This window comes from Eublepharis macularius, chromosome 4 (genome assembly GCF_028583425.1).
Source record: "Eublepharis macularius isolate TG4126 chromosome 4, MPM_Emac_v1.0, whole genome shotgun sequence".
NCBI lineage: Eukaryota > Metazoa > Chordata > Lepidosauria > Squamata > Eublepharidae > Eublepharis > Eublepharis macularius.
This window is the reverse complement of record NC_072793.1, coordinates 42,939,804-42,967,544: the sequence shown is the minus strand read 5'-3', so window position 1 is coordinate 42,967,544 and position 27,741 is coordinate 42,939,804. Positions and strand designations below refer to the sequence as shown.

The following is a 27,741-nucleotide window of genomic DNA, read 5'->3' as shown; positions in this document are numbered from 1 at the left end:
TTATTGATAAGATTTCAGCTTTATTCAAACAGGAAAGCAGCTTTGTGAACTGGCCTTGTATGTTACTCTGTACACCATTCACAAGCTATGGCCCCAGAGCATGATTAGAGGGCATGATGCAGCCATCTTGCTGAAGTCAAGCACGTTTGGGTATGATCAGTGCCTCCTGTGAATCCTCCCTAAGTTCCCTTGAATTCCAGGGTGGAAGAAGGACCAGGTGGAAGGTGGACCTACACAACCATTTGCTGGAAACTATGTTTGGTATGAATGGTGGCAGTGACACAATTCTCCATGACTCCATACTTTTCAAGTATTTGAGCACTACGTTGCTGTTTTATTCTGATTTCTTTTGCAAAGGAGTGAACAATTGAACATCTTGTGCTACACACAAAGGTTATGTACCCCCTCCCCATCTATCTAATATTCACAGAATGGTTATAACATTGCATTCATGGATTGTCTAGGTGAGCTCTTACTATTCCATGTTCTACCCCTGAAGAGCTGACAAGAGTACATTCCTGTTGTTGGACTATGGGATAAAATCAATATCTGAGGGCCAAGCTAGAAGTGACGAATGACACTTGAACGGCAAGTGGATTGAGTGGAGGGCAAGTGGAGGGCAAGTGGAGGGCAAGTGAACAGGGAGGAATACACTTGCCATTCAAGTGTCACTTGTAGTTTGGCCCTGAGGAGTCATGTAGATTTTTTGGCATGCGTGCAAAAATGACTGAAATTCGAGATGAAAAAATGGACCGAAACTGCACGGTATCTTCAAAATAAACATTGTGGAGTACTATGTATATAAGGAACATAGGTTTATCTATTTATTTTATTTATTTTATTTTTTCAATTTATATACCGCCCATCCCCAGGGGCTCTGGGCGGTGAAATTAAAACACTGCAAAAATAAAGTCACAATAATTATAAAGTATAAAAGAGCCATATGACTTTCCTCCTATTTTTGTTCTTTACAATAGCTGGATGTTATATTACATTATTGAAATATTCTTTAAGAGGGCCTTTGCTGAGAGATGTCGGAGCTGAAGTAGAAATCTTCTTACAGAAGTGATCCAATGAAGAACTAAACTACAACTAAGATGATCCACACCGCTGACAACAAAGAAAAACAACATCAATCTCCAATGCATTTTGATGCAGTTGCTAATAAAGGATGTCAAATCATACAGCGTTTAAATTTTACATGACTTCATCCTATCTCTTCTCCCTGGAAAGATATTCTGTATTTGCTAAAAATAACCACTGCTTGGGATTAATGGCACCCTTTGAAGGCCTTTCTCTTGTTTGCAAGATAGAATCCTAAGGACCAAAAAAGGTAAATACACCTCCTGTCACATCCCTGTATTTCTGCATTCTTTCCAAGGGAAAGTATGCATAAGGAGTTGCTTCTTAGAGCGAGTATACTGCATCTACAAGAGAAATAGGCTAATTTACGAACCTCTGCTGTACCAAAGATGAAAACCATACTGTACTAAGCAAAAAAAAAATGGGAGCAGCTCTCTTTTTGCATCTCTCTCCTAAAATAATAGCACTTTAGTAAGCGTATGGGATAAAAAAAGAAAAAAAAACAGTAAAGATTGGTAGATTGCAACAATGTGCTTGCCAGAGGTGATAGAGATAGTACACACACAAAGAATAAAAACAGAGCAAGCAGCCAAATTCTGGCAAAGAACATCTGCTTGTTGTTGGGAGAAGTCTTCTCCCTATAATGCTTATTACTCTGCTGCACTTTCTTTACATTACAGAATGGAAGTTATAGCTGCAGTTCACATTTTAGGGAGCCAGTGTGGTGTAGAGGGACTAGGATCTGGGACACCCAGGTTCAGTGTCCCACTCTGCAATGGAAGCTCACTGGGTGACCTTGGGCCAGTCACACACTCTCAGCCTACCTCACAGGGTTGTTGTGAGAATGAAATGGAGGAGGAGAATGATGTAATCTGCTTTGTAGTTCCCCCTGGGGGGAAAGGTGAAATATAAAAGAAATACATACATACATATATACATACATACATACATACATACATACATACATACATACATACATACATACATACATACATACATACATTTCAGTGTCTGGAGACACTCATGCTGCTCTGAATGGACTGGAGAGCGCACTATTGATGTAAAAAATCCATATTAAAAACAAAAAGTCAGCTGTAATCAACACTTACACAGGAATTAAAATATCTTTTTTAAAAAATTAAATAAATATTATTACATACTTTACAGTCAAGGAAACATGTGACGTATGAATATACCATCAAATTACAGCTCTTTTCCTACAAGACCAGTTAAGTTCTAAATAACCCATACCATCTTCAATCTTCCAGAAGAAAGAAATAAGACCACCCCAAATTATCCATATATTTCATCCAATAAAACAAATGGCAGCATCTTATCAAACTGCACAATCTCATTCTCTAGGTACTGAGAAGTACTTTCTCATACTATTTCTTTCATAACTTTGTTATTACTTGGCATTAAGACAGAACAGCAGATGTAACCTCTGCTCTGCATGATTAGCTGATTTCTATCTAAATCACAATGCGGTTTGAGAGCTACATCCCAAAAAATCTTAAGGGAGAGAAGTTACTCCTCCTGCTGTAATCCCATACACATTTGATGGTGGTGATGATTATTCCACCACACATGCAACACATGACATTTCGGTTGGATGCTTCCCAAGTGCAAGACGGAGCAACAGGAACAGAAATCAAGCACGAGGGGCTTGATCTCGCCAACCTCAAATCAAGGGAAGCCAAAGGCATCCTACTCACTTGCGTAAAGGCTGTAGGCCTGGGCTGTCTATGACACACTATGAAAAGCATTTTGTGCCAATAATACATCTTAAATCAGAAAAACAAACCTTGCCTAAGAGGATGCTTCACCTATCTGAGCAGATGGGAGTCAGGCTGCCATACATGCACATTCATATCTTCAAATGAGAGCTCATGACACATCCAATTTTGAGTGACATCATCAAGAGCTGGATTCTGATGCCAATATTCAAACTAACTCTCCCGATTTCTGTTGGGCTGCCCAAATGAATGCAGGTACAACAGAGAGTGTGATATATTCTTGCATACTCCTGCAGGTCAGAATGTCCTAGAGACTTTCCCAGCATTAAAAGTGGTGGTGCTGTGATAACTAGACACATTGAGGTTTGTATGGATATCATTAAGAAATCTTTTTAGAAAGATGAAAAATCCATAACATACTATGTATGGTGTGAGCAGGGGTACGCAACCCCCCTGTTCCCCAAACATTTCAGTAAATCTGGATTCAGTATACTAGAGTCCTCAAACATTCAGAATTCTGGGAATCATATCCATTTCATCCAAACAAAGCTGAAGCAAGGGACACAGTTGCAACTTAGCCCAACAGAAGCAAACTGAAGCAAGGGAATGCCTTGTGCTTGTGGATGGGTACTGCTTGGTTCTGTTCTGGCTGAACCCAGTCCCAGCTGCTGTGAATTACTCTGGTTCTGTTGGTCTAATTGCAACAGTGTCCCTCTTCAGTTTGGTTTGGGTGGAATGAATGTGATTCTCTGATGTGATGCTAGTCCCCTTCCTTTTCGTTCTGGGGGGATTCATTCCTGTGCTTCAGTTTAGTTCTGCTGGGCTTTCTCTGGGATGAGATTTTATATGGGAGTGTGCCTTGTCCATGACAGCCTTGCTCCAGTGTGTTTCTGCAGTGGGGGGGGGGGGTCAGCTTTGACTTTTTTCCCATAGGAAACAATGGAGTGGCTGGGGGCACCTGGTTCAAGGACCCATAGAATTGGCCCCTGGGGTTCAATCTTCCATCCTGAAACTTGTGGGGGGGAGTCTTTATAGGACAGACAGGATTAGGTCCCCTGCAAATTTGGTGGAGTGTGGTTGAAAAATGATCCCCCCTCCCCTCTGCAAAAAAGGCAGGAACTGCTGTTTCTTTGTGGGCAAATAGCAGAGGAATGGACAAGCCTGGTTTACCAAATTAAACTGAATTAATTTGGTGGCCAGAACACCAAATCTGATTCAGTATTCTCTAATCTGATATGGAAAAGCTGAATTTTGCCAAATCAGCAAATTCTGGACCCGATCTGCACGCTCCTATGTCTCTCTAAGAAAGAAGAGGACAGGACTAAAGTAATGTCTGATTCCTCAACTCTCTAAAGTATTAAGCCAATTAAGCCTGTATGTACAAATGTATATCAATTTGGTATTAGTTAACTGTAGTGGTTTCCCTCAAGGAACTGCTATTTGCTGAAAGTGCGGGCAATTTTTTTATTAAGGCCTTGAAATACTTCAGTTTCCAATGATGTTGCTGAAACCCATCAAGTCCTTTAAAGAGACAGTTGTAGTGACTTCTGTACTCACTTTTTATGCTGCCTGGCTGGAGGCAAGAGGCTGCCAGAGATTATTCAGTTCACCAGAAAGAATTCCTCACCCTTGGGACACTAAGACCGAGGGCTGAGGAGCAGACTGTCAGAATTCTTACGAGGTGACTGCCATTCACAGGTCAGCATGGCACCTGACTCTAGGCTGCTCAAGGGTCATGCAGTTCAAAGCCACATCCAAGCAAGCTACCTTCTCCATAGCAGAATCTAGTTTGGATTATAGATTGTGCTCAGTACGTAAATTTTAACTGCACAGGTTCCTGAATGCATATCAAATTAGCAAGGCGGCATGGCTCAGCATTAGAGGATATACTTTGTATCCAAAAGATCCCAACATTTACAGTTTAAAGGATGAGAGAGCAGGTGATATGAAAGGCCTCTGTCAGAGACCCTGGAGAACCACAGAGCAGAAGATATTGGCCTTGACTAGAGATAGACACGAACTGAAATATGAACCAAAGTTTGTGAGGAACCAGGCCAGTTCGTGGTTTGTGAAATGGCGGTTTGTCAAAGCTCACTTCTGACGAACTGCCACGAACTTTAGGCTGCTTTGTTTGGTTCATTTTTTGGTTTATCACTACAGACAGCCTGGTGCTGATCAATCAGTTTCTTAGGCAACAGGGGATGAACTTCCTGCAGACCTTCTGCTGACACGGAAGTGGCCTTCTGCTGGCCCGGAAGTGACCTTCTGCTGACCCAGAAGTGACAATTTGCTGACCTGGATGTGCAGTTTTCACGAACCAAACAAACCAGGACAGGTTCGTGAAAGTTCATGGTTCGTGAAATGCGACAAACCACGAACCGCAGTTCAGTTTTCTTCCGGTTCGTGCCCATCTCTAGCCTTGACAGACCAATAGCCTGGCTCAATATAAGGCAGCTTCGTTTCTAAAAACAAAGAAAACAGAGGATGCAGATACTTGTGTGATTCAGTGCCCTATCTACACTCCCAGGATCTTCCATCTCTTCTATGCCTTTACTGTGGCATTATATAAGAGAGTATCTGGCAGCAAGGGGTATTGGGTTTGGGTTACCTGATATAAAAGACTTCAAGCAGTAACATTTAGGAAAGCTCTTGTGAAAGACTGTTGGGCTGACAGTGACTGTGAGTTACAATGACTGCCAGGGTATTTTGGTAAAAGCTACAGGCTTTAATGCTGTATGTGTATATGCACGTGTGTGTGTGTGTGTGTGTGTGTGTTTGCCAATCGATCTATGCACAATTACATCCTGCTGCTGCTAAGGGCAAACGTTGGTGGTTCACAATGTACGTGCCAAGAGTGTGGGCAGAGGGTTCAAGTACTTAGATTACTCACATTTATGTGTCATAATAAACAGACATAACAAGGATCCAATGTCTCAGTAAAAGAGAAATGTGTTATCTTTGGAGGGGGCCAGGAGAGAAGAAATAGAGGACAAGACATGACATACACTGCAGCCTCTTACAAAACAGCAGCTGCTTTTCTACAATTTAGCCACAAACTTTCTTTGCTCTAGGCCTCTCGGGGTTGTTGAGTCCCAGTTCTTGAGTGTAAAAGACAAAGGCACAATATCATGTATGAATTACCCATAATTAACTATTTTGGTCAGCAAAATACTCTTCAAAGGGCACTTTGAAGGCCTCAGCCCCACCAGCATAGGCCAAAGTCACTATTTATGCCTCCTCATAACCACAAGCAATGCTGTAAACATTTCATACTCAGGAATTGGTTCCTAAGACAAAATGTAACATGTAAAGCAGACCTCACTCTCCAGACTATCAAAACATTAGCCAGATGGAAGGCACAGATACAAGATGTTGGATTTCTGTCTCTCTAGCTATGTACAGAAGAAGCATAATCATAGAAGGTGCCATGGGATGGATAAGTAAGGGTCTTCTGAGCTCAGTAAGAGTTAGCTACAGCTTTTCTTAGGATTTCAGAAACAGCATTTCCAGTTACATCAGAGCATATATATGGTTGTATATCCACTTGTGGAGGTTGGGCTTTAGCTTGTGTGTGTGTGTGTGTGTGTGTGTGTGTGTGTGTGTGTGTGTGTGTGTGTGAGAGAGAGAGAGAGAGAGAGAGAGAGAGAGAGAGAGAGAGAGATCAAGGATTTTGGAAAAGAACATTTCATCATCGAGACTCCTAATAAAATTCCACTGGTATGTATGAGCAATAGCTCTATGTACAATAACTCAGCGTTGGAAATCAGATGGCTCCAGGATTTTTAACATATGTTCAATTCCACAGATAGTTCTCCATTTTTCTCCAATTAACACAGGTTGAAAAATTCTGAATTCCAACTAGTATTGTTATTGTAATGAGTTATTAGTTCTATATGCTATACAGCAACAGCAAGCAGAGGAAGTTAATCACCAATTAATTCAAACTGGCAAAAATGCATTGTGAGCATAGAATGTTCTTTACTAATGGTTAGATCCTGTATGTTCTTGTGTTCACGTGCTTTCACATACCAGGAAAGAATACTTTGACATAACAACAGGGTTGACTTAAGACAAAAATGCAGGAATAACAATATGAATATTACTTGAGTGGTGCATCTTATCAATAGAATACAACTTGTAGAGCCTCAAAAAAGGGAGGTTAGTATGGGATGATCATCATATTCATCATTAAAATAAAAGTTAACTAATTCAAAGACACACAATCGCATTATACAACATCTCAGCAGTAGAGATGAAAGCACAGCTGGCAACTAAGATTACTTTAAAAGAGTGCAAAGGCTAGGAGCAGAATAGGGCTAATGATAAGGGTCACATTCCCATGTCTTATGGAAAATTAAACAAGATTTTTTTTGTGGGTAACTATTTTGTTTTGCATTTCATTTCCAGCTGCAATTGGGCACACAGGAGACATCCATAGACTTTACATTTCTAGTACCTCCTCTGTAACACCTACCATAGTCTTGAAAAGTAATATCTCAGCCTAATTGTGCCTGGCTTTTGAGTTCTAAGACTCGTGAGACGAAGGAGCAGGGCTGTGGGAAGTAACACATGTACAAGCAAGAAAGTGACAGCATTAAAAGTAACTGAGATACCGCATTACCCTGCAAACCTATCAGAGAAAATGAATGCTGCTGAAACCTAGTGGGATTGCCATTGTGCCAACAAAAGTAGAGCAGGAAGAACCTGCAAGTTCCAAATAAACCGAATTTCTCGTCTAAATATTCTGTGGCAACAGATAATTTGGCCCAGAATGGCAAAGACAATAAAAATGTTATTTAGAAAAAGAACGACTATAGTTGCCTGAGGCCACATTGTAGTCTTGGCTCATGCTGATACACAAGGGAGGAAGAGACAATATATCATCAGGTTAAGAATAATGAGGTATGGAACTACTAGCTGTCAACACCATCCATGCCAATGCAATGAGTGTACCCAGGTCAGCTAGGCACCAGCATGCATTCAATATAAACATTACTTATGGACTTGCAATAATGCAAACACAGCCTGATGAAGGGGTAGATAACCTTTTTGGTCAGATTGCCAAAAAAAACCCACAATGTCTACCTATGAATTGTATGCCACTAAACCAAAAAAAAAAAGGCAGGAGGATGAAGCTGTCCTTGCTCAGACATACTGGGAAAAGCTGAGCCCCAGTGGCACTGTCAGCATCTCAGGGGCTTGCCTTGGATCTAGCTGGTCTGGGAACTAGAAGCCATCTCTGTTGCCTTCTCTCACACCACCAGCCCCAGTGGTGCTGCCAGTATCTCAGGGGCTCTCCTCAGCTGCTTGGGCAGAGAACCAGTCTCTCATGCCAAGCAAAATGGTCTGGCTCATCACTGTTTGGCATGTGTGCCGAAGGTTGTTTAGCCCTGGACTAAGTCAAATTGAAATAGAGCTCGTGGAACAGTTTTGAAGGAATTCCAGAAGCACCTGCCAATAGGAACAAGGGTTCCAGTATCAGTTTAATGAACAAGAATGAAAACAAGCAACTTGGATAGTACTTAAAAATGAATCCTCAACTTTGAGGACAACAAAAAATAAACCTGGCACATTTCAGGGAAACTGACGAAGGATGAAGAGGACTGTAGAGAACATAAGGTGTGCCATGTTTCATCAATTTCCACATCAGTACCAGATCTGAATATTCAGCATACCCTGTCTGCTAAGCATCAATGGAGTGCAGTGATTGAAGTGTGCAGTTCCAGCCATCTGATGTTTTCTATGTTTGTGTATCAGAATGCAGAAAGAAACACAAATGGCGTCTGATTTCAATCACACTCTGGATCATGCATATATAACTTCATTGACTCTGATAAGGACCAACTCTACTTAAAACCATCTAGTCAAGGCTGAAGTCTTACTATTTCAACATGCAGTTATTCAGGGTTGTGCGCCTTGATATAAGAAGAGGATTAGCATCTATATCATTTTATGGAGGGGAAGATACAGGGAAAGCCTACCTGCAGGGAACAGAATCACAGAATTGAGAGCAAGAAGGATGAAGAATCCATATCTGCTATATAGCAAGCAGAAAATGAACATACTTCTTGCCAAAGATGCCTGTATGCTCAGGAATAAGTCTACCCAGATGTTTTAAGCAAGTCATTGTAGCAGATGGTAAAGGAAAAGAAAAAAAGAGCAGCGTCATCTTGAGGACAACATGGATATGTTTGTTATGTTATTAACTTATGTTTAACTATCCTGACGGAAAAGTTCTGTTTCTGTAACCTAATTTGGGAACTCTGATTATCTGTTTAAAATCTAAACATTACTGGTGTAATAGTTGGAAAGTTATTTATGTTACCTTTCTCCCAAACCTTGACACAGCCAATCTGGCCGCCTAGATTTATGGCAAAGTAACATCAAGACTTGACTACTGCAGCACACTCTACATTGGTCTCTACAAAGTCAACTCAAAGATTTCAGTTGGTGCAGAATGCTGAAGCTCATCTACTCTTGGGAACTAGACAGAGCATGCATTTCAGTCCCGTTCTGCAGTCACTCCGTTGGTACCCATCAGTTACCGGGCTCAATTCAAGGTCATGACTATTACATGCAAAGCCTTTCATGGCCTTGGACCCTCATATCTGTGCAACTGCCTCTCTCCTTATGTTCTACAACAGCAGCTTTGCTCATCTGGACAGGGCCTTCTGCAGATACTACCCTGCAGCTGGGCAAAACCAACAGCTGCCCGCATACATGTTTTTCTCTGTAGTAGCCCCCATCTCACGGAATGGCCTGCATGAGGAGGTCAGGAAAGCCCCTACTCCTCTAGATTTCCACAAACTATGCATAATTATCCAGGAGGTCTTTCTACCCAGATTACAGGGCTGTGTCATAAGAAACAGCTCAGAAAGATGAATGGCAGGGTCAGAGAGTATATGCTACACTACTAGGTATTGTCTACTGATGCAGATATGGGAGTTTCTATGTTGCTTAATATAGTTATGCTTTGTTTCAGAAAGATTTCATCTCTGTGCTCAGCTTTATGCTTCTTTAATAATCTTCTGCCACCATGCTCTATTGTATCTGTTTGCACTAAATGTCCTAACTGTTGTTCATTATTATACCCTAGCTGCTGATTTTATTGTATTTTACTTGCACTGTGTAATCCGCCTTAGACCCCAGTGAGAAAGGCAGGTTATAAATCATCATCATGATCAAATTATGTAATATTTCCCTGAATAAATCATAGTTTCACTTAGCGGTACTTGATTCAACTCAAGGTCATGAAGCCTTGCCTGACACTTGATCTACATTGTGTTGGGGGAAAGCTGCAGGGTCATATGGTCATGCTCAGGGCTCCATCTTGTCCCTCATGTTGTTTACTATTTACATGAAAATACTAGGGGAGATTACTCCGGAATCTTGTGTGAAGTGTCACTGAGTTCAATTTCTCCCTAGCAGCTGAGTTGGGAGGGTCTGTAGAAGTCCTGAACAAATGCTTGGAGAAGGTAATGGGATAGCGGAGGGCCAATGAAATGAAGCTCGAGACAAGACTGAGGTGCTGTTGGTCAATGACAAAGGTACTTGGGGACTGAGGTGTCAGCCTGTCCTGGAAGAGGTTGAACTTCTTTAAAGGAGGAAGGTCATACCTTGGGGTTTACAACTGAATCCTGGCTTACAGTTGAAGGCTTAGATCTAACCCATAGCATGAGTAGAGATAGGCACAAACAGCAATACGAACTAAAAAAAGCCAAGAACAATGCAATCAGCTGTTTGTGAACAAGCTCTTTGTGAGGCCCCATTCTAAATGAACAGGTGGTCGTTGCAAGCCTCATTCGTTGCTGTGCGTTGCTGTTCGTCAAGCCAATCTGGCACCTGCAATCAGTTCCCTTGGCAACCGGAGGCAGGGACTGCCTGAACTCTGTCTGAACTCCTGCTGTTGCCCTGGAAACCTCAATCTAAGCCCAATTTAACTTGATAGGCAGGTCTTCCTTTCAAGTGTGGAGCTCCAAATTTGTTACAAGGAAGCAAAGAGCAGGGGGGGAGGGGGGCTCCCAGCTCTGGCTTAGTTTGCAGACAGTGGAGAGGGAGATTTTGTTGGCATTTTGAGAGACAGGGAGAATGCATTGGAGCTTCAAGTTCCAGGGCTGCCGCCAGGCTCTGAGCCAAGCTATTATTTATTACCTTTCCTGCTGCCTGCTCAGGTAAGGTTTCTGGGAGTGGTGCCGTAGGGATCTACCCCTTCATGTTCCAGGGCTGCTGCCAGGCTCTGGGGCCAAGCTATTATTTATTATTGGTACATTTCCTGCTGCCTGTAGGGTTTCTGGGAGTGGTGTGGTAGGGATCTTGATGGCTGGAGGAGAGCATGCTGGCCCCCACGAATAACGAACATGTTTGTGTACAGGTCATGTTCGTCAATGTTCGTTGTTCATGGATGGCAACGAACAACAAACACCATGTTCAGTTTTTTTTTTCTGTTCGTGCCCATGTCTAAGCATGAGTACCCTTTACCCTTTGGCTGATATGGTAGTGATGGCTGTTTCTCATCTAGCATAACCTGCGCACGGTGATCCATGCTCTGATCACATCCAAGTTAGACAACTGGAATGTGCTTTACACGGGGCTAACGCTGAAACTGTTCAGAAACTTCACTTGGTCCAAAATGCAATAGTCAAGTTACATTTAGCAGCTAGGTTATATCACTCCTGTGCTAAAATACTCGCACCGGTGGCTTGTTCGTTTACAGGCACAATTCAAAATGCTGATTATTACCTTTAATGCCTTAAAAAGCTTGAGGCAAGATACTTGAAGGATTGCTTCCTCCCATACTGTCCAACCCACTAGATAAGATCCTAAGCCCTGTTCTTTGTGACCCCATCTGCACAGGTGAAGCAGGGGGCAATGAGACATTAAAAGGGCTTTTTCAGTGGTGACATATCCCTTTTGGCACACTCTTCTCCTTGAGGCTTACCTAGTACCTACTTTACTGTTCTTAGGAGACAAACCAAATAATTTCTATTTACTCAGGCTTTTAATAGAAGTGTTCCCATTTCTTAATGGATTTTATGGACTGTTTTTATCCTGTGGGCTGTTTGATGGTTACAATTGTAGGCTGTATAATGTTGTTTTATGGCTTATTTTAATATTGACAAAGTTATGGTTGTTTTATGTTTTTATTGTATTTGTTTTACTTTGTCAGCCACATCAAGCAGGTCTTTGGAGAACTGGTTTTCTAAATAAATAAATATACCTACCTGTAAGTAGCAAGAAAAATATTCATAGATCTGGATCAGTTACACTGCATTCCAATGCAGTTACTCCACTCTAAGCTGAGTAACTCTGCATAGGATGGCACTGCATTTCATACGAGCATCAAAGTCACTTCACAGTGGGTATGAGAGCAACATGTGTGTGGGGTCACCAAGAATTGTCTCTGGATGATGCTATCTCCCACACATTAGTGAATAGGGATAGTGTGGCTCTATATGAATGAAAATGACACAAAGCAAGTTTCCACTTCAGTTGTGGAGCACTCTCTTACTGCCTATGAAAGGATAGCCTTTTATAACCCAATTGCCATAACTGGCAATAGCGGATCTATGTCTATGATGGCTATTGTGTCAGAGGCAATGAACAGACCTGACATCCCTTTGAAAGCCATTCAGACTGAACTAATACTGCTTCATCAAAGACAGATATAAAAACTGTCTCATTGTTTATATTAAACTACATGATGTACTGGAAATTCCATGCTGTAATACTATTTTTTCCTGAAAAATCAGGAGTATGGGGAACCAGTTCTGACTGGAACCACGGTACAAGGTGAAGAGGAGTTTAAGTCTTCCCCTTGTGCCATTTTCCTGATCTGAAATGGTCCCATTAGGCTTCTATTTGCCCCATTGAGGCAAACGTACAGGTATACTAAACCAGGACTGTATCCCCACGCACTTGATTTTTATAGTGAAAGGTCCTGGGAGTTCGGTTCACGGACCTACCAGCATTGCATGTAGTTCTGCCTTTGATCTTGATTCCGATTCCACTGAAATTTATAGAGGCAGTACTTGAAATACATTCAGCCCTTTAAAAAACATCAGGTTTAAGTTAAATCATTGGGCTCTTTTCAGCAAGCATTTTATTCTGTTACATTCATATCTGAAAAGATACTTGAAGTTTTTGCAAAATTTCCTAGACATAACTGCCCAACCAAGTTTGAAATTCAGATACTGACTCTCTTTCTGCTCCATCTGTACTTCATCAGAGCACACAGCAACAGATATAAAATTTCTATTCATACAGACTCCTGTTCATCTCACTTGCCCCTAACCTTCTCCTGTTTGGTCATCCCTGAAGATGCAAACCTGCATGCAACAGAAAAATATCTGCAATACCGAGGCCCTAAAGAATTAAGAGATATAGTAGCCATAGCCTCACGAGAAGAAATGTCTTCAAATAGAAAGGAACCTGGCTACAGAGGCACTGACAAGTGTATTTTAAAAACAAATAAACAATATTATTCCACAGACCATGCAAACCCCCTAGTAGCTGGATAAATACTTCATAATATTTAAGCTGTTGTGCTAGTGTTTGATCAAATTGAGGTTAAACGTCTCTGAAAGGTATAATTTTTTGTCAGCTACTATATCCTAATAATAAAAGTCAATCAGCTCTTTCAAAGGCACTTGAAGTCAAATTTTTCCAACAGTCTGTCATTCATTCCTTCATCTGCATACAGGTGATTCATTTTACCATTCAGAATTCATCCTTAAAAAGCAAAAGAAGTGTCACAAGAACAAAAACGACAAAAGGTGTTTAGACAAGGCTGACAAGGTTTCCTGTAATTCTGCAGGGAGGTCTACAACCCCACGACATTATACACAGAAAAGGGAACATGTTGGGAAAGAAGCATGTGCTGGGTCCAGGAATACAAGGATACATTGAGTGCATGCTGGCCTCAGCACAAAAACCACTAAAACAAACAAGAGTTGCTTCCAACCTTATGTGCCAAATAGCCACACTCTCAGCTCTAACTAATCAACACCAGCCCTATCTCAAAGCCAACACAACAATTTGATTGCTGTCTCCTATTTTCTGATGGTGTCACTTGTGGAATACCTTTGCTATGTCGTATAGCAATGAAAATACCTTGACTAAAAGCGAAGATAGCTCTGGATTCAAGTTGTCTTAGCATAAACATTTAGAGTGCAAAGCTTTAATATCTACTAATATTGTAGGTTTGTCAGGAGGGTTCTAATTCAGTGTATGTGTAACTGTGGGAACTTATACCATCTGAAGAGTTGTCCTTCACTGCATATGAGATAGTAGGAGAATGACAGAAATAAAATAAGACCTTGCAGAACAGAAAAATGCTATATATTTAGACCTTTTGTGGCCTCTCTTGGGATTTTACTTAGAGAGGTGCCAATATTTGTTCCACGTACTATGCAAAGCACTTTTCAGTTTATAAGCTGTTGCCAAGTCTTTTGACAAAACACAGACTTTAATTGATGACATAAATGAAGGATAATCATGCAAAGACAGCTGTTCCTCCCTGTTAGATTTGCTACTGCTACATATTTTAAAAAAGTAGTTCACTATAAATTATTTCATATGTTTATATTTGTATACCCCAAATACAATTGCTATACAGTTTTCTGAGATCTTGCCTCAATGATGCATGTCAGCTGGGGAAAGGTAGTGGCCATTCAGAGAGGTAAAATGAAGGGCAAACATCAGACTTATTTTATTTCCAGTGTATTCCTACTACGCAATGCTTCCTAGCAAGCTGCATAGCCTTTTTCTCCAGTTCATCCTTAAATTTTTTTTAAAAGCATTGTGTACCTAAATTTTTTTTTAAAAGCATTGTGTACCATCTTTATAATTCAAGTATTACTGCAGAACGTCGAAAACAATGCTTCAAAACAGAAGCAGTCAGAGTGGGACCTATATGGTTTTCCTCCCCAAAACATAATGGGGTATCTAACAGAGAGGCTTCCTAACAAGCACGGTAGGATGAGTTCTGTTGCAGTTAAGGGGGAGGAAAGGCTCAACTTTCCTCTTTTTCTTGGACACTACAAATGAGAAGCAATCAGGCATCCTCAGCACAGTGGGAGAGAAGATACCACAGGGAATAAAGGAAGTGCCGATAAGGGAATTCAAGAGGTAAATATGCAGTGGTGCAAATATGCTCTGATTGGGTATACTGTAGAATGATGGAACAGGTGGGAAAGGAAGAAAGGAGAAGAAATAGGACTAGTTAAAAGAAGACAACAAATGTTATTTAAGTTTGGGGAGAACAGTGCCCATGGAAAATTTGAAGTAACAGTAGAGTAAATTTTATTCTGCTTTACCCATACTACAGGAATTGGACAGTGCTGAACAAAGAGGATGAATGGAAAGTTTACAGAGGAGAAGAAAGCAAAAAGGAGTCTTGCCGAACCGCAAAGACATGCTGAATTATTGCAGCATGAGCTTTCATAAGCTACAGCCCACTTTTTCAGATCTCATTTTTGCATGAGAAATGGATGACAAACAAATATTAAGTTTTCAGCATTAAATGTCAAACAAGGAATTTAACATTGTTGGTTGTGGGCAGTTTATTTCCTTATTTGAGGCCTAAATGGCATTATGTAATTTTTTTTTTACTTTGCTTTGCTGTAAGGATAATGTAAGTTAACCTAAACAGGCCACAGGCAAATCCAGTTCAGAAGGATGTCTAAGAGGGAGGATTAAGGACTCATTGGAGATGGGGTAGAGATGACAATAGGTTAAATACTTGCTAATTTCAGGACCTTATGAAAAGGGTTGCAGTAAAAAAACTTTAAAGGTCTTTGGATTTTGAAGAATGGAATTAAAAGTCTTAGATTTAAAGTCCACGAGGTAAGACTTGCCATGTGGTTGTGGTAATAAGGCTATAAAATAATGCACCCTATTAATGGAGAGCTCAGAAACCTACACCATCGATTTAGAAGGTGCTCCCTTGACAGCAGCAAGATACTGATAGTGCTATCTTGGATAAGATTCTATTTCTCCTTGAAAAACTGGACTGTTCAAGAAAAGCATCTTATTTCCTTATTGTGTAAAATCCACCTCATTTTGTATTGGTAATACAAGTGAAATTTAGATTTTTCTCACTATAACCCAAGTTTAAATAAGTAACATTCTCACTCTTATTTCATTTCTCTCAATGCAATTCATTCCAGTTCCATTATTAATAGTATTATTACAACTCATCTTAAATAACTGAACTGTGCATCTTACAATATCTAATAGAGTTGTTAAAATCTATTTCTGGTGCCCATTTTATTAACTGGAAAACTCAGTTCAAACCTAAAGAAAAGAGAAGTTAAAAAAATATTTCTCTAATCAGAATGGATCTGGAAAGCATGCCTCCTCCTTACTGTGAAAAGGGTAAGCAACTTGCAAGTATATTAAAGAGGAGGGATATGTGATGCAACATGTATGTGCAGTTCTTCATAGTGAGGCAATAGGATTCTGAGCAAAGGAAATCACTGAATGTCTTGGGATGTAGGTCCTGATCTCTCCTGAATGACTGTGAAGTAATTTATTTTGGACCCTCTGTGATTCCTGAAGATGGGACAACCTTCTTTATAATGAGTAGATTTTTGAATTCGTACGCCTATCTGCTTGTGGGAAAGCGGAATCTCTGCTGTACTGCAGAACCTCTCCTTCCACCCTACACATGCTAGCTGAGCTCTGTAGGGGAAACAAGGAAGGGTACTGTCTCATTTTTGAAGTGGTAAGAAGTTGGCTGCCTTACTTAACTATATTCATCACCCAAGATGAAAACAGTGGAGGTGTTTTTGTACAAAATCAGTTTTTTCTTCCCCAGTCATTCTCAGTAAAACATTAATCACCTAAGTTGTGGGTTTTAATGGCATGGGGGTATGTATGGAGCTGAATCTGAGTGGATATGTGAGATGCTTATCTAGAGGGCTAGTTTCCATCTCCTGTGGATTATGTCCACCTCTTGAGGATTATGAATAAATTGAATGCATTGAGGGGGAGAATAGGTACAGGGTCCACACCCTGTTCTCACCTGTGGATGTTCATCTCCTGCGGGGGCTGTCGTGCCTTGTCATAGGCCACCTTGGCAAATATGCCTGCAATGACAACAAAGGCAATGGCTCCACACGAAATGTAGACGGTGGCATTAGTGGTGTCCTCATTTGGGTCATAGACATTGGATATATCTCCAGATCCACCATTACTAGTGGCAGTAGTCATTGAATCAGTAGTAGGTCCCCGGCCATTATTACGGCACATGTACTGATTGAGCTTCTCAGAGCGCTTGTTGCAACAAAAGCGATAATTGCAGGTGCCACAACAGTAGCGGAAATCCTTCTGGCTGTTGTTACACTCAAACTCCTTGTCCCACTGCCCACTCACATCATAGTAGCCCATGCACGTATCATATGCTGGGCTTGAACTGCCTGCACTGCCACTGGAGGCCACTCTTGCTGGCCCTCCACCTCCACCTCCACCTCCAGCACGCCCTTGGCTACCCCCGCTACTGGCTGGTATGGCAGAGGCAGATGTACTAGCCAGTGTCTGGTTCAGTTGCTCCTTGACCAGCTTGGAGGATCGCCGAGGTGTTGCTGCACCCTGTGTCCGGTTGCCCCTGGGTGTCCGTGGGGGCCCAGCTGCCTGTGTAGTCAGTAGCAGTGCCAGGGCACATAGGGCAAAGGGCAGGAGCAAGAGCAGGTGCCTCCTCCCCATGGCGAGCGGAAGGAGCAGGAAGTGGGGGGCTCGGCCCAACCCAGCACAGTCAAGGACCTCGGCTCTGCCACTCCATGGAGGAATTCACAGGCAGATGGAGGATCCACTGGATGCTTCACTGGCAGCAGCCCAGGGCCAGCCTCGGTCTCGGGAGATGCCCCTTCATCCTGCCAAGAAGCAAGAGGCACTACTTCGCTTCTGCTGCTGCTTCAGGGCACAGAGGGACTTTTCCGCGTGTCCTGTTCGGATGGCAGCTCCTCCAGGGATGGTGATGCGCTACAAGAGAGAGGGAGACATCACAGGACACCTGGCCCAGGGCAGAGCGGGGCGGGGGGCACCCAGGGGCTGCCCCTGCAAGTGCCCCTCCGAGGGAGCCTAAGGGCCCGAGAGTTCAGAGGGGGAGAAAGAGCTAGAGCGGTCCGAGGGTCGTCTCGGGCTCCTCCCGCTCGCCCGCCCACCCGCCCCAGCTGGGATGGGTGCCACGCAGAGCAGGCAGGCATGCAGGCAGCTGGGGCACGAGAGCATCCAAGCGGGCAGCAGCTCCGGCTGCTCGGATGCCAGCCCAGGAGCTCGCCGGGCAGCAGGGAATTCCCTTGGCACAGTCCCTGGCAGGCAGAGCGGCAGCCTGGCGAAAGGCACGGGCTGCGCTCGAGCCGGAGCCGGCTGCGCGCCCCGCAGCCCCGGCGCCTCCTTCCCGCCGTCCCTCGCCAAATGCCCTTGCCCCAACCCAGCGCGCACCGCCGCCTTCACTCACCATGCCGGGGCGGAGAGGGAGCACTGCGGAGGCGCCCAGCTGGCCACCCCCGTCGCCGCGCACTGGCCGGAGCTGCCGCTGCCGCCGCTCACACGGGCTCGAGAAGAGCTGCCGCCGCTGCCGTCGCTGCTGCTGTGGAGCGGGCGGGGACAGCGAGGGGCTGAGCCAGAAGCCGCCGCCTCTCCTTGCCTCCCTCCCGCCCTCTCTCTTTAGGCCCGCCCAGCCCCGTCCCCCTGCGAAGCCGTCGCAGCCCCGCGGCGCCAGGGGGGCCGGCGGAGGGCCAGTCAGCCCGCTGTCGTTCGTGGGCCGCCTTCTGACGCTCCACCCGAAGGGCACGAGTGGAGTGCCTGACTCCACTCCCGCTTTTTTCACCTTGCAGAACTGAGAAGAAACCTTTCTTCCTCTCCTCCCTCCAGAAGGCGGGAAAGACGTCGAAGTCGTGGGAATAAAAATCTTCACAAGTTGAAGCGGGATGGGTGCAGTGTGGAGATGTTGTTACATGGACAGCCAGCATAGTGTAATGATTTTGGAGTCCCAGATTCAAATTCTCACTAGCCTGGGAACAGGATTTAAATCCTCCTGGTGGGGCCTTGACGTGTCCCAGAATTATAACTCATATCCAAACTACAGAGATCAGTTCAGTTGGAGAAAATGGCTTCTTTGGAGGGAAGATCTATGTGGTATTATATCCCAGTGAGGTACCTCTCCTCCCCAAACTCTACCGATCCCAGGCTTCATCCCCAGATCTCCAGTCATTTTCCAACCCAGAATTGGAAACCCTAGTTTGGAACCTTCTAGGTGACTAGACCAATCACTGCATCAGCCTAACGTACCTCAGGGGGTTATTGTGATTATAAAATGAAGGAGGGGAGAACCATGTATGCTGCTGAATGCTCCTTGGTAGAAAAATGTACTAAATAAAATAAAGAATGGAAAGAACAGCTGCCTGTCCCATCTACACAAAATGATAATATACACTGACTTGCTAGGTCATTGAAATTACAAACTTGTATTAGGGCTGAGGCACAAATTCAGGTGAATAAAGTGGTAGAATGGGCTGTACTTCTTTTGGAATGCTTTCCTATGTTGAAAACTAGCGCAGAAAGAGACGAGATACAACTTTTTTGTCTGCTGTACTTCTTACTTGCATGGAGTTTGGGATTTTTTTAAAGGTAAAGAAACATTGGAAGCTGAAATCCAGCACCTGCAAAGAAAGATGCAGATGCTTTGAACTTCATAACTATCCTTGTCATCCTGAGTACTGACTCCTCAGGAAGCCAAAGTCCTAGGCATGAAGTCAAATGAAACCTAATCCCAACCCCCAAAAATAAGATCAGAGTGTTATTTTCAGTGGGTGGGAATTGAACCCAGAGACAAGTTGCTGTGAGCCTGGAAGGAACTAATAATTTGTTCAGTAAAGTAGTTCAATAATCTTAAACACAGGAGGGCCCCAAAACGGGGGTATTCTCCAACCCTAGAAAGGTTGGATAGTCCCAAAATTACTATTGAAAGAAAGGAGGAACAAGAGACAGGGACTTGGATGATTGCTAGTTCTGACTTCAGAATTTGCTCAAGTATACAAGTGCTTCTCAGATGAAGAGCAAGAAAAAGCAAATCAAATTATATAGTGGACTAGTTTGCAATTTCTAAGGATATATTCCAGATGATGAATTTAATGAGATTGGCTTTCATTCAGACTTTGGCTGTTTCCACATAGCCAGTCATTCCCACCCTTTTCCTGCTTGTGTGTGTTTTGCTGAGTCGCTCCAAAAGCTCAGCTTCCACACCCCCTCCCCAAAAGTGCTTACCTTGCGCTTTGAACTCGCAGGGCACCCTCCACAGTTCCTCGAAAAAGCAGTTTGGGAGGGGAGGTCGGGCACTTTCATCATCATTGCTTGCCTCCCTTTCATTTTTTTTTTTAACTCTGCATACGTGCGATCACATGCTGAAAGCTTCAGGGGAGGACCTGGGCAGTGATTGTAGAATTCCTTAGAGCGCTTTAATCATTCACATGCCCAAGAATGCAAAAGAAGCACTCTGTCAACTTGCAGCAAAAGAAAATACCAGGGAAAGTGCAGTCCTAGAAAAAGACACCCCCAAAAAGGTAGGAAAACAGCCTGCAATCGTTTTGCAAACTGAAACATGTGGAACCCTGGGGAAAAGCCACCAGAGTTCCATGGGTGGGCTGTGCCTACAAGGATATGTGGAAATGGCCTTTATCTGGCTAGTTCAGATTCTGTTCTTGAGTTGTTTGTGTGTGTTTATGTGCAGTTATGACGGACCCCTTCTCTCCCCCACTCCGAGGCAAATTTTCAATACTTTGGTTTCAGTAACTATGTTTCTTCACAGAGTTCCCTTTTTAAACTTAGGTTTCCTGATGTTAGTTCAACACAGTTATCCCTCTACAACAGACCCTGGGTCCTCCTTAGAGCCAAACCCACTTTTTAGACACTGGGCAGGAATTATTCTTCTACTCCTAAAAAGACACAATTCTATCCGCTTGGCTTAAATGGGAGTCTCCACTTACGACCCAATCACTCTTTGCCAAAAACACACTCCCAATTCTATCTTGGCTGTGTAAAAAAGGTTTTTACTTGTGCTGGCTTTGACGCTTGGAATTTCTTTAGTAGAATTATTCTTCAAATCAAAGGTGTTACAGTTAGGGCAACTTATATCTTTTCCTTCACTTCATAGGGAAAAGATATACATTGCCCGAACTGTAACACCTTTGGTTTGAGGAATATTTCTATTAAAGAAATTCTAGTAAAGAGGGGTACATGTCTGACCCTCCTTGTCAGACTCTCTCACACACTCAACTCTCAACTGCTAATTAACTAGATCTTGTCAGCACCCACTATCATCCTGAAGCTGATTCTGACTAACCAATCAGAGGGAGGAGGGAGCAGCCTGTCAATCGAGCTCTCAGTTCAGGCAGTTAACTCCTTCCCTTCCATCTCTGAGTGCTGTACTGTGGAAACCTTTCTTTAAATTGCATTCCATCACAGCTGTCAAGTCACAATCAACTTATGGTGACCCCAATCTTGAGTTACTCCTCTGAAAAGACAACTCTAGAAAGCGCCACAGATATATTTTATCCACACCTGGATTATGTGAACATCATCCAGTCAAAATAAGAATGTAGATTTGCATTTTAGATCAGACAAAGGCCTGCCAACTCCAACATTGTTTCCAGCAGCAGCTTATATTATTATTTATTTTTTTATTTACTTAATTTATACCCTGTCTTTGTCCCCAATGGGGACTGAACACAGCTTACATCTTTCTCCTCTCCTCCATTTTATCCTGATAACAACCCTCTGAGGTAGGTGATGCTGAGAGCGTGTGACTTGCCCAAGGTTACCCCATGAGCTTCCATGTCAGAGTAGAGTTTCCAGCATGGGTCAACTAGATCCTTCAAGGATAATAATAATAATGATAACAACAATAACAACATTGGATTTATATACCACCCTTCAGGACAACTTAACACGCACTCAGAGAGGTTTACAAAGTATGTTATTATTGTCGAAGGCTTTCATGGCTGGAGAACGTTAGTTGTTGTAGATTTTTTGGGCTGTATGGCTGTGGTCTTGACAGTGGGCAGGAATCTGGAATTGACCCCATCTTGGGACAGTTAGTATCTGTTGCTGATTTTATGATGAACTGTTGTTTTATGAATTGTTTTAATATTTGTATTATATTTTTATAACTGCTGTACCTCGCCCTGAGCCCGCTTGTGGGAAGAGCGAGTTAGAAATGTAATAAATAGTAGTAGTAGTAGTAGTAGTAGTAGTAGTAGTAGTAGTAGTAGTAGTAGTAGTAGTTCCTGACATTTTGCCAGCAGCTGTGACTGGCATCTTCAGAGGTGTAGCACCGAGATCTTTCGGTGCTACACTGCTGAAGATGCCAGCCACAGCTGCTGGCGAGACATCAGGAACTACAATGCCAAGACCAAGCCATACAGCCCAGAAAATCTACAACAACTATGTTATTATTATCCCCACAACCATCATCCTGTGAAGTGGGTGGTGCTGAAAGAGCTCTGGAAGAGCTGTGACTGACCCAAGGTCACCCAGCTGGCTTCAAGTGGAAGAGTTATGGAATCAAACCTGGGTCTCTAGATTAGAGTCCCACCAATGTTAACAACTTCACCAAACTGAGACTCTAACCACTATAAACCCTTGTTCTATAAATATAAGTAGTGATTCCCCTATACTATTATTGTTGAGTCAGAGCTTGTGTCTTAGGGTTAAACCAGATGATACAAGGGAAGCATGACAGTACCAACCTGATTTTTACCTTTTAAAGAGCTGGGAAGGCCTTTACAGATCTCCCTACAAAGAACTTTCCACAACCAAAACTGGGGTAAGCCTAGAGGCATTTTCAGGAAAGATTTTAGAAAATGCAAATGGTAAGGGTCTCTTTCAGATGACTTATTCAATTGGTACACCATGCCACAATTTCCCTCCAAAGAGTTTAGAGAGGATTACATGTGATTTCTAGGCATTTCTTCCATCCAGGCATCTTACAGAGCGAGCCCTGTTTAGCTTCTTTCAGGAGAACTGAATCATTTCCCTGCAGATGATTATCTGATCATTCTCTGATCATTCTCCAATTTGTTAACAACAATATTGCCGACCTGGCCTGCTTTGAAACAGAACTTCCTGAGGTATTTGGATTATGGCAACATGCCATCTTCCTTTAGCATAGGGCTGCTTTGCACAAAAAAGTATGTTGAATTCCAACTCTAGTGGTTGAAATATGTAAGCAGGCCATGATCAAGCATCCTTTTGTGAGAAAAAGTAAGACTTTTATTCCAGTTAATCACATAGTGAGTAGCATCTATTTGACTCTTCACACTACCAGTTGGAATATTCTTGCCCATTCCTTTCCCTTCTGCTTGCAAGGACAATTTCTTCCTTACAACTTTGTAAATGGTGAATCTTCACTAAGATTACCATTACAGCTTGGGAAAAGTGTTTTTTTTTAATTTAATTTCTTCACAAAAAGAGGTTAGCAACAGGGTGATATAGACTAAATCAGGCTTGTTTTATTTAAAAGCATTTCCTTTTTAAAATATAGCAATCAGCTGTCCTGAAATTCTGGGGATGATTGCACAATGTTTATTGCCAATCCATAAAGAAGCACAAGAAAAATTACATTTTGAGTGGCAATTACTTAAATATTTTCTTCACAATTTCACAAGCATTTTTGCAACATAATGTACAGAGGAGATTCACTATTATGAAAAATGTTAGGTTAGGGGAGGGATGACATTTGTTGACATTCTGAAACATAAATAATTTAAGCTTAATTGTGTTAATAAGGTAACAGAGCTATTGGATGCCAGAGATGAGTCTGGCCCCTTCTGCATGCAAAGGAAATAACCCATGACCCTTCCCTTAAAATATGTATAAAGAAGATTCACCACTCTTGAAAATGTTTGGGGAAAGTAGATGAGAAAGGACATTTGTTAATGCTCTAGAAACATAAATAAAGCCTCATTGTGCAGGTCAAATAACACTGCTATTTTGATTACATAGCCACATAAGTAGGAGGGAAGAGACAGAGAATTGTTGCTGCCAGCAACTGAACCACGCTGTGACTATGGCTATGGTAACTTGCACAGCAGCACTGGAAATCTAATGATACGCCTTTTAAAGTGACACTAATGAAGCAATGACATTTCATGGTGAATGCTCAGCGCAGAGATTTCAGAGTCTTTTGATGCCAGCATTTAACACAATGTGCAAAGCAATTCACGCAAAAGACTGCATAATACCCTACTATCTGATTATTCTAAATGGAAATTGACAAAGAATAAGGGCCTAGAGTTCCCAAGCTGAAAATATACACAAAATTCCCTGTTTGGGGTCATTACCATGATTCTCTGGAATAGTAACACAAATCCAGAATTCTTGGGAATTACAAAAGCCCCTCCTCAAAAATTCTGTTGTTTTTCATGTTTGGGTGCTTACTGTCAGCAATGCAGGAGGCATCTTGTTTTTCTTTGAGTCTACTGATTTCCTAAGCAACAACATTTCTCCCAACTGGATCTTTGCAAGGGATGAGAACAGAGCAGGCCCAGTCAATCACCTTTGAAGACAAGTTCCAGAGAGACAATTCCCCCCCCCACACACAAATCCAAAACGAGAAGAGGAGGTATCTGGGGCAGAGCTCCTTAAATATACACAATCCCTCTTGGTTGAGATGGGATGTTTAAGGGAACATAGCTCTGGGGCATCACAAAAGATCATCTGGATGCACAAATGAAGGGAGAATTTCTCCTAAAATAATTAAGGCTAAAGCGCTAGATGTCCAGGTTGATAGAGCTAGGGGGGATGTTTGGACTGGAATAGCATTTTGGTATTATCCTTAGGAATTACATCATTTACACGGGCTACAATAACTTGAAGGTCTCAAGTTGTGATGGAGGTAGCTGAAATTTTGGGTCAACAGTTACTAAGCACAGAGTTTTCTTTGAGCTTGTTGAAGCTGAGTAAAATGAAACAAAACAAAAACTCTGTGTTGAGTTGAATTTCAAGCACAAGAGAACATACTGCAGTTGTGCCACACTGGTTTTCCCCATGGAGACCTGATGTGTTTGATTTAGGTTTTTTCTCATTATTTTCAAGGAACTCAACTGTTTCCTCTGTTATCACAGAATTATTTTACTTTAATGATACTGCTCATTTGGCCAACAAGCCTTGAGTAATGGTTATCACAAAATTCTAGTCCAACATTTTCAACTCAGAGCTTAGAGTTTTACTCAGGCAGGAAGAATAGAACACCCCCACAGTTCTCATATCTATAAAGATATGAAAAAGGAAGAGTCTGCCATGTTATTTTTGAGAACTGCACCAGCCTGCTGTACGTCTATGAATGTACTCTGTTAGTGTGTTACTACATGTGTCTTACAGAAATTGGATGGCTTCTTCATTCCATGCAATAACACACAGAGACACACACACACTTTTTTTTGGAAAATATTTGAAATATTTTCAAAGATTGCAGGGATGGGACAGGACGATGAGATTTTCTGCAAAGGAAGCCTTCCTCAGTTTGTGACAGGAAGCACACTACAGACCATAACTAGGAACGATGGCCAACAGAGACTTTTCAGTAGAAAGGTAAAACTTTTTTTTATTGTCAGTCCATCAGTCACTGTAACAGTAAGAAACTGAAATGAATGCAGACAGGGTTTGTTTGGTGGTTTTTTTTTTTTAATGAACGTAGTCAGCTAGTATCCCCCTGCTGGCTGCTACTTGACCACAATTTCACAACGTCCCCCCCATAGCATTCAGTAGGGAGTAGTGTGCCTGCAACAAGGATTTAAATCCCGAACTAGTAACGTCCTACCCAAAAACCAGCAATCAAAGTAGAAACTCTATCACCATGACCGCCCAAATCTTAGATCCAAGATTATAACATTTTTTTTCTTAGAATCATAGAACCCAAAGGTACACCAAGGGTAATCTAGTCCAACCCCCTGCACAATGCAGGGAATTCACAGCTACTCCCCACTGTTCCAGTTACCCCTGCTGCTTAATGGCCATAGGAAGTAAAAAAAACCTCCAGGATCCAGTCTGGCCTGGGGGAAAATTCCTTCATGATCCCAAAATGGCATTCAGCATTATCCTGGGAACATAAGAAAGGATCACAACATCTGAGTGCTGGCTCAGCCCTTCTTGCCCTCCCTCTCATGACCCGTCCAAGTTTATATTGAGTCATAGAATCAGTATTGCTGGCAGATGACTGTCTAGCCCCTGTTTCACTGAGGAACCATATTCACAAGAAGCCTGTTTCACTGAGAAACCATATTTGAAGATGGCTGTCATATCACCTCTCAGACATCTCTTCTCCAGGCTAAACATACCCAACACTTTCAACCTTTCCTCACAGGACAGTCTCCAGACACCTCACCATCTTTGTATCCCTCATTTGGACATGTTCCAGTTTGTCAACATCCTTCTTAAACTGTGGTGCCCCAAACTCAGCACAATACTCCAAGTGAGGTCTAACTATAGCATAGTAAAGAGATACCATCACTATGCATGATCTGGACAGTATTCTTCTATTGATGCAACTCAAAATTGCATTTACCTTTTTAGCTGCTCATCACACTGCTGAGCTGACTCATGTTCAAAATATGGTCTATTGAAACCCCAAGATCCTTTTTATATGTACCACTGCCGAGACAAATCTCACTCATCCTATAATTATACATTTGATGTTTTCTACCTAAATGTATTTATTTCTGTTGAAATTCATTCTGTTAGTTTTTTAGCCTATCAAGATCATCCTTCATTTTGAGAATCTTCTACTGTATTAACTACCCATTCCAATTCAGTATTGTCTACAAATTTAATTGCCCTGACCTGGATTTCCCAGGTGACCCTGATCTTGTCAGATCTCAGAAGCTAAGCAGGGTTACCCTTGGTTAGTAATTGGATGGGAGACCTCCAACAAAGACCAGGGTTGCAGAGGCAGGCAATGGCCAACCACCTCTGTTAGTCTCTTGCCATGAAAACCCTGCCAGGGGTTGCCATAAGTCAGCTATGACTTGAGGGCATTCTCCACCACATATTTAATGAACATGCTTTCTATTCCTTTATCTAAGTTGTTTATAAAGATGTTGAATAGCCCAGGATAGATCCTTGAGGCACTCCACTTGTCACTCCTGTCCAAGATGATGAAGAACCATTAACAAGCATTCTTGGGGTATGATCTGTCTACAAATCCACCTAAGAGTAAAAGCATCCCACCCACACTTTACCAACTTGTCAATATCATGTGGGATCATATCAAAAGCCTTACTGAAATCAAGGTAAACTATGTCCACAGCATTCACCTGATCCACCAAAGGAGTAAATCTATCAGAAAAGGAGATAAGGTTAGTCCAACATGACTTGTTCTTGAGGAACCCATGCTGGCCCTTAGTAAACCTTCTTTATTAAATGCTCAAGGACGGAATGTTTGATGATTTGTTCTAGAAGCTTTCTAGGTACGGACGTCAACCTGACAAGTCAATAGTTATTTGGATGCTCCTTTTACCCCTTCTTGAGGTTGGGGACAACATTGCCCACTGCCAAACTTCTGACCTCTTACCTGTTCTCCAAGAATTCTCAAAGATTTTAGACAGAGGCTCTGAAATGACATCATCAAGTTATTTTAATATCATGTGATGCAATATATCTGGTCCTGCGGTCTTGATTTCATTTAAAGAAGCTAGGTGTTTATGTACCACCCCTATGCCTATCCTACCTCCTATCCTAGGCTGCAACTCTCTTCCTTCATTATGTGTTCTATTTTTTCCCAGACAGAACCCAGTTCCCCTTAGAAGAGAAGAATAAGGCAAGGTAGAAGCTGAACAGTTCTGCCCTCTCTCTGTTAAAATTCCAGTTTCCTTCTCCTTACAGCAGGTCTATCACTTCCTTGTTCTTTTTCTTGTTCTGAACATAACCA

At 42.3% G+C, this 27,741-nt stretch overlaps 1 protein-coding gene across 1 annotated transcript in view; it reads right to left on the bottom strand.

The window, feature by feature from the left end:
* LOC129328250 (protein shisa-6-like) overlaps positions 1-17,522 on the bottom strand; it is a 341,453-nt gene extending 323,931 nt beyond the window's left edge. The window contains exon 1 of the mRNA XM_054977190.1: positions 16,843-17,522. Coding sequence (XP_054833165.1) covers positions 16,843-17,522 — 680 coding nt within the window. The remainder of the gene's footprint in view (positions 1-16,842) is intronic.
* Positions 17,523-27,741: the final 10,219 nt, after the last annotated feature.